Below are 14,575 nucleotides of genomic sequence, written 5' to 3'. Positions count from 1 at the left end.
TTTGTTTTGCCATTTCAGTGTTTTTGTTCATTTGTTAGTGTTACTGTTATTAGTTTACCACATTCCATGCTCTTTAGTAATGGGATGAAAAAAAATTGTTATCATGGCTACAAAAGCTCTATATAATTTTGCCTAAATTTAATTAATCTTCTTCATAAACAATTATCTTCAAACTTTTTGCAGTTCAAAAAACGCTTGAAGAATATTTCTAGCAAATTAGTCCATCTTGAAACTGGAGAACTATAATAGCCATGTGGAAAAGCAAACATAGCGGTGAAGTAAACTTGGCAATAGCTTAAAATTGTGAAAAGTCAACATGGGCGACCAAAGAGTAACCTGAACTGTCGAATGCTTGTGTTGAACAAGGGTAACTGAAAAAAATACACAACCGTGACACTTTCATGGGTTCAGCCAGCAAGGATTAAGATAATATGGTTACCAAAATCACAACTATTTCTCAATGGTTGCTAATTCGTCCAAACAGATATCATCACTAAGGACATAAATCACTAAAATAGCAGAGATGGTGCGATAACGAGATAATCCGTTTGCTTTAGACGCACCATAAGAATTTGCTAAGAAGGAAATGCTAATGCTCCAAGAATTAAAAGCGAACCTTGATCTCTTATATCAGCTGCAAATTTTTAATCAAACCAAAACAACAGCTGACAGGAAATGCAATAATTTATTCTAAGTCACATATACATTTATAAAACAGATTTATACAGTTCATTTAGCACCAAGAATTCAGGACTTCGCTACTGTACAATTAAACATTGACGCTAATAAAAAATACCATGATTATGTTACAGAGCATACATCTTATAATACAAATTGACACAAACATAACATTCTTGTGTTATGGTTCTTTAGCTTCTCAAAGCACTATCCACACAATCAACAGTACTTGGGTGCAATAAAACAAGACTTCAACTGGTTTCTAAGGGTATTGATGCTGAGTTTGGTGAGATGTAAATTAAAACCTTTCACAGCGACATTTTCCAGTATTGCATCGGCTCCGACTGCTAAAAGATAAAAAGCAAAAGATTCTTAGTGAAGTGCAAGACTCAAAATTTAAGATGAAAGTAAAGAGTGATGAAACAATAAACTTGCTACTAAACCAAAGTGCCACACGTCAATTGAATTTTTTTTAAAGAGTGTTGCTAAACCGAATTTGTGACGAAAGCAAAAGGAAACAGTAATGTACATTTGAGGGCAATTATACCAAAATTATAGACGTGACAGATTTAATCAACGGCTAATAGCCAGCCGAATCTTAAATGGGGAGCTTTACGCTAATCTCATTTGAGTTTGGTTAATGTTTGCATGGTAGGAATTAGAAGAAATGTAAATTAATGAACAAAACAGGATGAGAAAACTGTCTATAGCATTTTACAAGATGCATTGGTTAGAAAAAATTTGTCTTACGTAACGCCCTCCACAAAAAGTTAATGAGATATACACAGGTGTTGCAATAAACAAATTGCTGAAAAACAGTTCACGAGCCTTTGATAAAAACATAAAATTAAAATAAAACTAAAATAAAACAGAGCCACTAGTAAATGCCATCGGTGAACTGTATCTATTAAAATGTAACATTAAGGATGCAGGGAGTAGGTGTCACAAATGATTTCGTGTCAATTAAATGTGCTTGAATTTGAGATGACACTTCGATACAGGTGCCGTTTAAAAGGGAGTTTGGATGACAAGCAGTTCTATTGCTATTTGACTTAAAATGGAAGCTTTGCTCATGCCCCCTAATAATAAAAAAGTCTACCAGATGAAGGCATCTGAATGACTTTAAAAACAATGTTCAAAGGGAGAAACACTTTACACATAGAATTTAACATGAAAAACAAAAAACCTAAAATTCTATTGTCTTTTAGAGCTTCTGAAAACAAAATAAATAATTCAACAGAAAAAGTAGAAACCAACCTTCTGTTGCCTCTGCTGGTTCTGTAAGAAGGAAGGCAAGTATTGGCGCACCACCTTCTGATAGAACCGCTGTTGTAGGCTGACTCATCTCTGCTTCTTACCAAAGTGCAGATGCCTTGTGCGTCCAAGTACTAAAGTGATAAAGTAATTCTAGGATTTAGCAAACTTAAGTTTAATTCTTTTTAAGGCTTCTACGCACCGGAGAGCAAAAGTTAAAATTGCGGTGTACAAAAAATAAAAGTCAAATGAACCAATAATTCTATAAACAACATTTTCAAGTTTAAGAAAATGAACTCAAGTAAAGAAATTACTCCATAAGGTTTTTTTGCAAAATTCCATAAAAACATTATCATTTCTCAAATTATTCAGTGTTTTTTTTCTACATCAAAGACTTTTAGCCAAAACACTCATTTGCTTTAACCTTTTTTAAAGTCAGATAAGTAATTTAAATTTTACAAAGTAAACAAGAGGTACTAAAATTAGGAATATCACAACATACTTATACTCTACATTAAATAGTTGCGCATATACATATACATATACATATACATATACATATACATATACATATACATATACATATACATATACATATACATATACATATACATATACATATACATATACATATACATATACATATACATATACATATACATATACATATACATATACATATACATATACATATACATATACAATATAATATATATATATCATTATAATATAATATAATATAATATAATATACTTTCTCATTTATGAATTTTGCAACTGCAATAAACTGCAGCTGCTGCTACAAAAAATCAAATAGCTCCAAAGTGTTGCAGCTTTTTCAAATTTTTTTTCTTTTCTATAGATTTAGTGCTAGAGTTTGAAAAAGTCAGATTTCTAAACAATAGCCAACTACATTATTAAGTAGAGGTCTGTTTAGAGATTGAAAATTTTTCTGAACAGCAGCAATAAAATTTTGTAAACTTAAACAATGAAGCTACCGGAACTACTGTTAATTAGTAACTTTGGTTGGATGCTCTGTTTTTTGCCAGCCGCAAGGGCAATAAGGTGCTGACCTTGTGACATAGTTTCAAGTTTTTAGTCTAGGATGTATCAAGGTAAAAGCTGTTGAAATGCATTTAACTTTGTTTGGACATAAATAAATCTTTTATATAATGTTTGTATGCCATATCCTATTTGAACTTACAGGAACTCTTCCATGATAAAAATTGCTGCTTCTTCGTGAACTGCTTTGACTTCTAGGAGATGAACTTCTTTGTGCTCCATTCTTTCCAGTGTAGTAGCAGTTGCAGTGCGAAGCAGGGCAAAATCTATAAATGAGGAAGTAAAATATAGCTCATACCTATCTATTGTAATATGTACAATAAATTTGTTGCAATGTTTCTAATTTTAAAACCTAGCTTTTTACTATGTATGATTTGGAAGATCGAAATTACCTGCTAGATTTTCAGAAAAGAATATATGCTATGTGAGTTTTGGCTTAGGGTCTATAATTATTACTAAAAAACAATGCTTTATAACTAGTGTTCTTAATCTTTAAAATAATAACAATAAATTTAAAAAGTTTTTTAAAGTTATTTTTAATTAAAGCAGTTTATGTACGTGTAAGAACCTCTCTTTTATATACAATAACATTTATATCAAAACTTTTTTTTAAAAAAAATTAAAGGATTTTCCACAAAAATCAAAGCACAATGAGCCACACAATGACAAGCTTTTATCGCATAATTTGTTTTACTGCAATTTACAGAAATACCTCGAGCTCTGCGGCATTAAATCTTTTAAGAAACAAACGAGCTCAACTAGTAATAACTAAAACATAGAGTTATACAAGTTTTTGTGACATGGATAAGTTTATGAATAGGCATCCAAAGACATTCTCTAAATTAATGAATTAGCAGTTTTGATTAAGTAAAGCTAGTTACATGTATATGTACTGATATATGAGAATACTAAATCAACTAATGCGAAAAAATATGTTAACAACTGCATTATTTTTTATTGACAAGTGAGGACAACTCTCTAATTGCCCAAAAATTCTAAAAGGCAACAAAAAAGCTTTCAAAAAAGATTCATAAGTTTGGCTATTAACAATTATCACAAATTTTCAATAGTCAGCATCTAGCATCAATCATCATTAAAGCCAATAGATTTTAACATTTGAAGAACTAAATGGTTTGAGAATAAATTTTATTTCATGTTTTACAAGGCTATTTTAAGTGCACACATTTCAACGATATGTGTACATGATTATAAATAAAAATGTGTTCATTTTCTTAAGCAAAACAGCATTGTTCATCTAATTTTGTTGTGCATGTTCTAAGATATAATTATTGTCTTCAAGTCACTGGCTTTATGACAGACAAAAATCATAGCATTGCTGGCTAAACTCTGTTTTTCAAGTTCTGAGGTAACTTTTTCCTAGTTATGAGATTTAGCCCAACAAGCCTGCTGCACTGTTTTGAACTGAGCAGAGACTTGCTATCAGAATACCTCAATATACTAACCGTTGGTCATAACAGTGTTATTGAGTGCACATTTTCATTTACCTTAGCGACTCGGGCTGATTGATACAATTGCTTATACACCATCGTTTGATGTTGTTTGCAGTCGTTGCTCTGTCATATGGTGAGACGACGTCACAAGTCCACTGGGCCGGATCTCTTGGACCTGGAGGTGCTGCAGTTGTTGTGGTTGTTGTCTTTGTAGAATCTTTGAAACAATTACAAGTGCTGGGAGGACAATTTCTAAAATGCAAAGTTAAGACAGAATAAGCTTTTTCTTAGCAGATGAATGTATAAAATTGATTCATAATTACACTATATTTGTAGTAGAGTATTTGATTTTGCCATCATTAGAGATTGATAAGCCTGTATTAATTTTTGAAAACTAGAACCATGAAGAAGTGAAAGTATAGACATATATAATAGTAATGTTAAATTTAATAAAAAAAATTTCTTAAAATTCAAAGAAAATTTACACAAAATCATAATTATGATTATGAGCCATCAACTAAAATTAATGATATGAAATATAAATTTGGCATTAGTGAGCCAGCTTTCACTGAGTGATGCTTTATGACACTAATTGTAAATACATGTATTAATAAAAGGCATGCCAACTTCCTAACAGCTCATAAAGTTTTTAAAAACTAGAAAAATGTATTTTCACCCGCTGATCCAAATACAAGAGTTTATAAATACATACTTAGAATGTGATGACAAATTTGAAGACAACTTATAATTGATAGAGATTAAATAGTATAAATTGACAGATGTGATGAAATGTATTGGTTTTTATAATGAAGTATTTAATCTATCTTGTCATAGAAATTCAATGATTGAAAAACACAAAAATATTTGCAGAGGAAAAAGAAAGCAATATCTTGGAATAAAAGTACATTTTGGCAGCATTGGGGCAGCATCCGTGCGTTTACTGCAAAGTTACATTTTAGTAAACTTTGATAAAGATTCATGCTCTATTTAAATCAATGACCATACTTAATGCTCACAAGTCAAGGAGGCTTCAACTATTTAAAGCAAAGTCAGTGTATAAATACTAGTATGAAACAAAATTATACAAGTTTAAATTCTCATTGGTTTTTATTGCAATGTATTTAAGCATATTTTGTTTAGGAAACGGTGGCAGTGATTTTATTGTACTTATAAGAATCATAATAAAATAAGTTAATGTTTTTATCTGCTTTATATAAAGGATGAACTATAGAATAGAATAAAAATGATGGAATATTAAACAATAATTACCAGCTGTTTTATCTGCTATAATTAAATAGTATGCAGTAGTAAAACGTAGGTAATTTTTTTATTCATGCTTTTTTATTTCATTTATTTGCTGAAAACCTTTTGTAGACTAATCTGGCTGTTCAGTTATTTGGATTTATCCTACTTATATATAAAGCTGTTTATAATTTGTGCCATGCGTGTGATACCAAGTTGTGCTCTCCTACTCAAGCGAGAATATCAGATTAGTAATTCTGATACGCACGGGAAATAACTGATTGTTTGAAATCTATTTTTCTGAGTTAATTATATCTAAACATCTCTTTCTTTAAACTACACGCATTCCCTAATTTGTACATGAAGTGTGTTTGTTCATGCAAAAACGACACTGCTCACAAAATGTTCACTATTTAATATTTATGTTAAAAATGTCAATTTTAACATTTTCATACCTGTCTTGCGGAAGAGCAGCCACACAGTTGTCAATACACCACTTCTGTAGATTGTTGACCTTCCTCTTAGAGCCAGTGTCATATGGTGGTACAAGGGTGCAGGTCCACTCATCAGGGTCTCTAATATCTCCCCCGCGTGTTGTTGGTGCTGTGGTCGTTGAGCTTTCAGGCCACGTTGTCATTCCTTCTGTAAGGTAGCAGCGACATCTGTCACTTGGACATGACCTGAAACAAAGAATAATAATGATTTGAATACATTAAAAACTTGAATTAAAAGTACATTAAAATTAAAAAAAGATAAAATTAAATAAAAATAGATCCAGACACTAATAAATTAAAAATATATTCGTTGGAGCTACTTATGAATAGGTTAGATGCAAATCTTTTAAACTTGTTGAAAAATAGATTTTAGAATATTTAAAATATAAAAAATGAAACCATTTTTAAACATTTTCGAGATATATCTTTTACAACCCTTTTGTCATTTGTGTTTAATGAAATCCTAATTGAACTCAACAACAAAATTCTACTTCACAAAAATATCACTTTCGTTTAAAAAAATAAAAACTTAAATACATGTATATGCTATAGTTTTTTGCTTTTGTTTTTTAAATTAAAGATTTCCATAAACAAATATTCAACACTGGCACAAATAATGACAAAAACCTTTGTTCTATTTATAAAAGGCAACATAAACAATCATAGTGTTATATTTTGTAAGGAAATAATGAGTCACTAATCAATATTAAAGATGGATATGAGTAAAATAATTGGGAACACAACTCCTTAGTTTATCCACTCAGCGCGCTGAAGTGAAAACCAGTGGTTGATTGTCAAACTCACCTCTGACTAGGAACGGCTCTGATGCAGTTAGCCATACACCAATTATAGTTGTTCTGTATGTTGCTGCCGCTGTCGAATGGAGAGATCAGGTTGCAGTCCCAGACTTGTCCCAATACATCGTTGCCCTAGCAACACATAAATTTACATTTGTTGCTTTATCTGACTAATATAGCGGAATAATTACATTAAAATCTGATAAGTTTAGAAATTTTATCAGTTTGTGGCTGAAAGCTGTATAACAAAAAGAGTGATCAGCTGAGTGCGTTGAATTTTTGACAGCGATATCTAACCAGTTATTTAAAAGCCTAGCAATATTTTGTCTAAATTGACTTTTTTTTAAATTCCAAAAAGAACAAACAAATCATTTAATCAATAATAATTGCGTGCACTTTTTATTTATTCCAGATGATGGTTTGCACCCATATGCTACATTTATCAAAAACCTAAGCATTAAATGTTTTCACTAAATGTTTTACTAAAGTTAGGCTTTGTTAACAAAGCACCTAAAATAGATTTATTTTGAGATTTTACACAACATCTATTCATTGTCTAAACCCTAACTCCGGCATGATGAACTTAGTATTTTGCTAGCCAATGAGCTTACATTTTCATCTGTTTTGTACTCGGGCCTCCTGTCAATAACTGGTGGTGGAGGTGTAGGGTGAGGCCCTCCATTCACGCTAATCCTGACATCAGCACAGTTGACAAATGATTCCTGAGGAGTGTTGGGGCCTCCATGGTTGTTCCCTGTGAAGCATTGTTTATATATGTACATGTATATACATGTAGATATTACTTTACCAGCAATAATTTCAATTCAAACCGAAATGTTTTTAAAATTATGCCATATAAGAACTATAAAACAAAAAAGCGGCATTTAGTTAATAAAATCAAATAAACAATTTGACATATAGTGTTTATAAAACATTTTTTATTTAAGAGAAGGCTATTAGGTAGAATATTACTGAAGCAGCTAGCAACGATACTTTCAAAAAAATGGTTAGATATTGTATTCAGTTTGTTCATACCAAATTAATTAAAATGAGTTAAACAAACTTGCAATTCTTATGTAAACAACTAAAACACAAACCATGAAGAACCACAATCGTGAAACCTTTAATAATTGATGTAAAATAAACATTTACATGTAGCATTGGCAGGTTACAAACATGCATAGATTTGAAAACATCACTTGTTAAATCTTGCAAAACCCCAAACATGTACACGGTATGTTTATACATACATGTGTAAACCTTCTACAGGTTCTGAAAGTGCAGACTAGATTTTAAATACCTTGCTGCAAAGCAAAGCACCAAAATAAAGAAACACTTGAAACTGTCATAAATAATAAGAATATGCTGCATTAAAACTTTTGACTATTTTACAAATTTTATTTAAAGGTCTGCTATTGTAAGTATAAAATTCATTTTAGTGCACATACATGTATTAAAGCTTGGTTAAAAATAGGAAACTCACCAGCTGTGTAGTACCACTGCAGCACACACTGAGTACATGTTAGTTGGTTGGGTAAAACAAGTTGTGCACGAATTGTACCAGGGCTATTTCCAATTTGGTTGAATATGGAAATCTTCTTTTTGCCATTAACGTCTGTGAGAGGATACCTGCATGCAATCATGCATTTGCTGTACTATAACAATGCCAAACTTATCAAAACTAATCAGCTGCAATGAAAATAAAATTTGAAGTTTGTTCAATTGCTGATTAAGTCTTCTTAGTATTATTTTATAAACTCTACGATTTTTGTTTGCTTGGAGAAAAGCTAAAATTGCCAAACTTTCTAGCCGACCAATAAACAAACTTTTTCTCAACTAATTTTAGCAATCTAGATAATCCAAAATGATAATAAAATAGTAGGAAGTGCTGTCATGTACAAGTCATTTGAAAAATATTTAAAACGTGTCAAAATAAAATTTTTAAAATTGGTCAAAATTTACTCTGTTGAACTAATTAACTTATTTAAAAAATGTTATAGGCTGATATTTATTTATTTATTTATTTATTTAGTAATAGAGGTGCTGAAATTAGCTTCCGTTTTAGTGAAAAACATATAGATTGCACAGAAAAGTTTTAATCTTTTTTGAAAACAATTTTCCATTAAATTTGTAACTCCATTAACCAACCTGTCAAAGCACTCTTGGGTGACCTTGGAGTTCTTATTGTTGACTGGACAGATTTTAAATGCAATCTGGCCTAAGTGATTAGCTGTGATCTTAGCTTCAACATCGATCACCGCTCCCTTCTTATAGTGTCTGCTTATAATTCCTGTAAAACAAAACCCAAGCTATGATAACAACAGATCTATTTATAGTCTAATATAGAAGTTCACTTGATAAGAGTTGTCTTATCTTACCATTTCTGCTTACAGTTCCTATAAAATAAACACTGAGCTAAGATATCAACAAATCTATTTATAGTTTATCTAAATGTGCACCCAATCAGAGTTTTCAATGTTTAATCAGACATGACCATTGTTCTGTTGACTATTAAGAAAGCAAAAAATATGCAATGAGGAATCATCCATCTTGCTTAAAATTGAAGATTTTGAGCAAAATCCAAGATTTTTAATTTTTGGGAAATGATATAATTCCTGCATCCTTACTAAATTATAAAACTACTCTTCAAATCAGGTTCTGTTGCTAACCTCTACTATTTTCTAAATATAAGCTAAAATCTGATAAAATCCAAATTATAAGAAGTGGGTAGTCTTTAACTAATAAAGGATAAGGTGTCACCAAAAACTATTCTAGCTAATTAGGGTATAGAATGTAGTTCTTACCATTAGCATAGCCGCCTGGATACCCAGCTTCATGTTTCCGCGGACCTTGATATGGGTCACCACACAATCCGCATTTGCCATTATTTCTTTCCCACTGGTTCTGATGCAAAAAGAATAATAATCCAAAGTTAACGGCCTCTCAGAAGATTGAAAATGCATAAATATTCCATTTGCATTCATGAGAGATGTTTTGGATGGATAGGTTTATGTTCAACTACGATTCTGGCTTAATCTGTAAATCACATAATATATTATGATTAGATTGAAGATTGAAGAAGTATCAGATTTATCAGAAAGTATTGGTATGTTTTTATCATTTGCAATTGTTTTGATGTTTGAAGTGATCTGATTGACAGTATGTTTCAAGATTGAAGGTGATGAAACGTTATTGTGATTACAACACTCAGATAGACCGAAAGTACACTTTCGACATTTATTATTTCACAGAATAAAGACGCCTAACGTTTCAACTTGAACGCAATAGCCAATATCAACTATTGATACAACGACTAGTGATGTCACTTTGCATGTGTTTGTTAGCATTTTAGTTGCGATCAAGTTTTATTGATTGCAATCTGAAAAAATGTTGGCAGTAAAATTACCTCAAGCATCAAAAACAATCACAAATGATAGAAAACTATCAATAATTTCAGATAGCATATACAAAAACATCTATAAGCTCATCTGTAATAATTATATAACGTTGTTGCCAAGTCTCTTCCGATCTCCTATTGTATATGACAGGCCAGTATTCAGGCATATATTGAGGAAGTATTAATTTCAAATCACGATACCGGATTTATAAAGAGGTATGCAAGATTATGATTAGATTAAAGGATTATCAGGCTGAGCTAATCCAATCATTAAATAAGTGAAGTTTACACTGGCTAGCAATTTGATCTTCAGAAATGCTTTCAGTTCTTTGATAAGACTTGAACGTACTCAATGCTATCATTCAATTTACTTGAGCCACATGCAAAAAACGATGCCAAATTATGCCTCGACTGTTTCAGCTGATGTAATGTAAACCATACTATCAGAAATGTTAGAAGTTGAGAATGGAAGGTGTATGTAATAGTTATCAAACAGATTACAAAGTTTAATGAAATTGGTAAAAAACAATTAGCTGTTCAATTGAACAGAATACTTCATCTTGTTCTGAACAATGTCTTCACAAAAGCTACATGTAGCAACTGGTGAGAATAATAGTGATTTCTTGATGATCGTGAATGATCAACAAATTAATATGCTTATTTTTGTTGAAAGTTTGTAATGCAAAACTTTTTTGAATCAAAATGGCTAACCGTTTTTATGATTATAGCTTAATTAATAAATTGAAACTTTTAGAATATTATTGTAAATGCATTTATAAACAAAGTGTGTAAAGGAACTTTTAGTTAATAGTAAAAAGTACAAACTCAAAGCAAGCTTTTTTTGTAAAACCTTCAGCTTACTATTGCATTTATCAACTATCTGTTAAACCACTTCTGTGTAGCTACTGTACCTTGTGTGACCCTTTACAAATGATTTGCTATTTATACCTACAGCGAAGCCACCGCAGTTGAGGCCGTTGTCATTGTAGTTGATGGGGTTGGAAAAGCCTTCTCTCCAGAGGGTGTTTCTTGCGGGTGGTTCAGAGAGGAGCCCATGTCCCTGTAAAAAAATTAATTATAAGCTTTTATCTGAACAATGTTTACATTTCACCTTGGTATTAGTTCAACACTTTTTCTAAATCCTTCTATTGAGAAAATAAAATAAAATTATATATGTTAAAACAGTTACACAAGAACCATTATAGTTGAAGCTAATTTAAGTTAAATTTAGCTTTTTGACATTTAGTCATTAATCAAAAAATTAAATTCACTACAAATTCCTGAACTGTTTATAAAACATAAATTAATTGCAATGGAATAGACTATAGAACAAAACTCCAATTCTTTGCATGATCACGAGACTATAACTAAGCCATCCCTTCCTAATAAAATTGCAGTCAATGAACTGAGTCTTTATTGGTTCTATAACTACTCCTAACAGTAATCTAGCACCAAATATTGTTTCTTTCTAATAAACTATGATAGAAAGGAATAGGATATTGAACCTTTACACATACCATAACCTGAGTGGCGCACCCCAAAATCAGCAAAGCAAGAAAATCTTTAGACACGTGCATTTTCTGTTTGTAGTATTGCTTGCCACCTGCAACAGAAAATTCATATTAGAACAACTGTGTACATGGTCATATTGTAACTATTGTAACTATTGTAACGTTTTACTTGCACCAGATACTCATTTATTTGCTACAGTTGGTTGAAAATAAATATACAAAAGTAACGTTTTTTGATCATTCAAAATTATCAACTTTTTATACAGGTAGATGATTTTATTTATACTGTACGTAGTTACCGTTGATCAAAATACGGTAAAATAAGTTTTAAGTTTTGTTCTTGATTCTTGTTTTTAATTCTTACAGTTTTTATATTGCCTTAAAATAATTGATTGTGTTGTTAAAATTTATAAAATACGAATTGCTGTTGTTTTATATTATATGTAAATGAAAATAATTCTATTTACATTTTATAGTTGCTATATTGTTATAATAACAAAAATAAATAATAATTCATAGGAATTAGAGCCAAAAGTTGCTATTCTCGTATTTTGTCGATTAGATTTCAAGTTGACATAGCTCAAACTTAGGAAAGTTAACAGCTGTTATCAGTTTAATGATAGGCTTTTTGTTTTAGAAAAATCAGTTATTGATTTAAATTGTATGAAACTTATAGCTAAAACTAATAAAAACTCCATTTTAAAAATTTTGAAATAAGCCAGCTGTTTTTTTGGAAATTTATTTTATTTTTCAAAGTTTTGTTACATAAGTGTCGTTTACCATTTTGCTTTTCTACAAACTGCTTTTAGGTCTAAAGATAAGATTCAACGCAAAAATTCAATTTGAATTTATTGATAGCATTTACTGCTGTTCTAGCAGCATACCAATTTATCTGAAATAAATTTTTAGTAACCCAACAATCAGCTACTTACCTGCAAGGAGAGATAAGAACCCCCCTGATATAACTGAGATAGACTGAGATTCGAAATGAATCGCTCTACAGCCTCCACTAGTTCATCAGTGAAGTTTTCACCTTTGTCAGCTTCTTATATAGTGGTATAGCCTAAAATCTTACTATAGATTGTGCTAAACACAAAGGAGGGACAATTTGAGCCCCTTCATTTAAGCTTCTCTAATGCGCTAACCATGCTACAATAAATCTAGCCAGGCAGATGGTCTGATTTAGCAGATTAGCATTTGCTTATGGTATAGCCTGAGACTTCGTAGCCTGAATTCCTTGAATATACTGTAAGGAGTAGTACAATGGGAACAATTTTTTAATTATTTAAACAGATTAACTAAACTTCTAGAATGGGAGATTTTGTAAGATATACATAGTTACAAACCGAGGTACTTAGGAGTACAGCTGTAATTTCCCTACCACCACAAAGTGGGTTAGTTATCCCTATCACTATGACATCATACCTTATTGGCATTTCAGCTATTCATGAAGAGCATGCATCAACATTAAAACAAGTCTAAAGTTTAATAGAACTCAGTAGGTTTGTATTATTTTAGGCCAAGTGGCGTAGAGAAGTCTGAACAGAGTGGTGAGAGTCGAGTTACAAATATTTTACCTACACTGCGCGCGTGCACACGGGCATACATGCATGCGCATGGCGTGCATGTATGTTTGTGTGTCAGGTTGTGTGAGCTCTAATTTTTACAGTTTTTGCTCGTTTCATTCAAACCTTCTGTGTATTTTCTCTGTCCTTACCTTTTTTTAGGTTGCTAAGATATATGGTTTCAAGCTGTATCTGGTATTTGAAAACCTGTTTCTTGGAGACTCTGCTGCCGGCTACGTAATTAAAAATGATAACAATATTTTGCATAGTCGAACCTACTGTTGTTATAGACTAAAAATCAATTATTTTTTGCAGACCAACACTGTATTAAAGTAAAATAACCTATTTCAGCTTAGTGTGCGACATAGACAGTGCAAATGAACACACCCATGATTAGAAACAATGTTTTATCCTTTAAAATTTAGAACAAGGATCATTTGTTTACTCGTGTGAACTGAATACTTTTTGGATTGGACCTAAGAATAATGTTTTACTGACAGACCTGGGCTGTCACAGTGTGTGAGCCATCTCCAGTAAACGGTTACTTGAGACAAAGGTTTGATCTAAATTCATTGCATCTTAAAACAGTACAACAGCTTAACAACAAGGTAATATTTGATATGATAAGATATGTGTCTGTCTGTCTTTCCAAAGACACGGTTTGAGGTTGTGAAAAAGGAATTCATCATGCAGGATTCGAACTTGAGGCATTCAGTTTTTAAACCTAGCTCAGTAACATTTGCATCAGTCATTCACCTTACACAATGCTGAATAATTGTGCACATACTTATTCTCTTTGTTTTATCCGCTCCCCTGACGATCTCCCTATGCCATAGAGACTACTAGAGTGATAGTAACAAATAGAAACAAAACACAAGCAATTCTTGTTTTAATATTCTTGCGAAACTTTGCTTTCTAATGCTGTTATAATACCTGAGTTTTCTTGGCAATGACTTCACCATTGTTCACTGTCTTTTTGAAATTGATACCAAAATATTTCTTGAGAACAAAAGAACTTTGATATAGAAAGAAGAAAACAACGATGACTCATCATACTGGTATGTTTCTTACTCATAACAACATCTACCTACTAAACTTTCTGTTATCTGTGACAAAGCAAGCATG

The 14,575-nt window shown here is 31.4% G+C and overlaps 1 protein-coding gene across 1 annotated transcript; it reads right to left on the bottom strand.

The window, feature by feature from the left end:
* Positions 1-666: 666 nt before the first annotated feature.
* Positions 667-12,892, bottom strand: LOC137402189 (uncharacterized). The gene is made up of 13 exons (XM_068088671.1): positions 12,818-12,892; positions 11,892-11,977; positions 11,327-11,434; positions 9,782-9,881; positions 9,126-9,267; positions 8,461-8,606; positions 7,589-7,731; positions 6,985-7,109; positions 6,142-6,366; positions 4,499-4,696; positions 3,136-3,259; positions 1,936-2,066; positions 667-1,025 (listed from the first exon to the last, which is right to left on the bottom strand). The coding sequence occupies exons 2-13, from the start codon at positions 11,949-11,951 to the stop codon at positions 977-979; spliced, it is 1,551 nt and encodes a 516-aa protein (XP_067944772.1). The 5' UTR covers positions 11,952-11,977; positions 12,818-12,892; the 3' UTR covers positions 667-976.
* Positions 12,893-14,575: the final 1,683 nt, after the last annotated feature.

This window comes from Watersipora subatra, chromosome 8 (assembly GCF_963576615.1).
Source record: "Watersipora subatra chromosome 8, tzWatSuba1.1, whole genome shotgun sequence".
In the NCBI taxonomy this organism is placed as follows: domain Eukaryota; kingdom Metazoa; phylum Bryozoa; class Gymnolaemata; order Cheilostomatida; family Watersiporidae; genus Watersipora; species Watersipora subatra.
The sequence above is the reverse complement of the archived record's forward strand: the minus strand, read 5'-3'. Positions and strand labels throughout refer to the sequence as shown.

Bases quoted from the DNA above. Each gene is read 5' to 3' on its own strand.
- LOC137402189 (XM_068088671.1), bottom strand. From the start codon at position 11,951: ATGCACGTGTCTAAAGATTTTCTTGCTTTGCTGATTTTGGGGTGCGCC. The intron at 6,367-6,984 runs GTGAGTTTGACA...TCTTTGTTTCAG, and splicing joins AGAGCCGTTCCTAGTCAGAG to GTCATGTCCAAGTGACAGAT. The intron at 3,260-4,498 runs GTAAATGAAAAT...CCTCATTTATAG, and splicing joins AATCAGCCCGAGTCGCTAAG to ATTTTGCCCTGCTTCGCACT.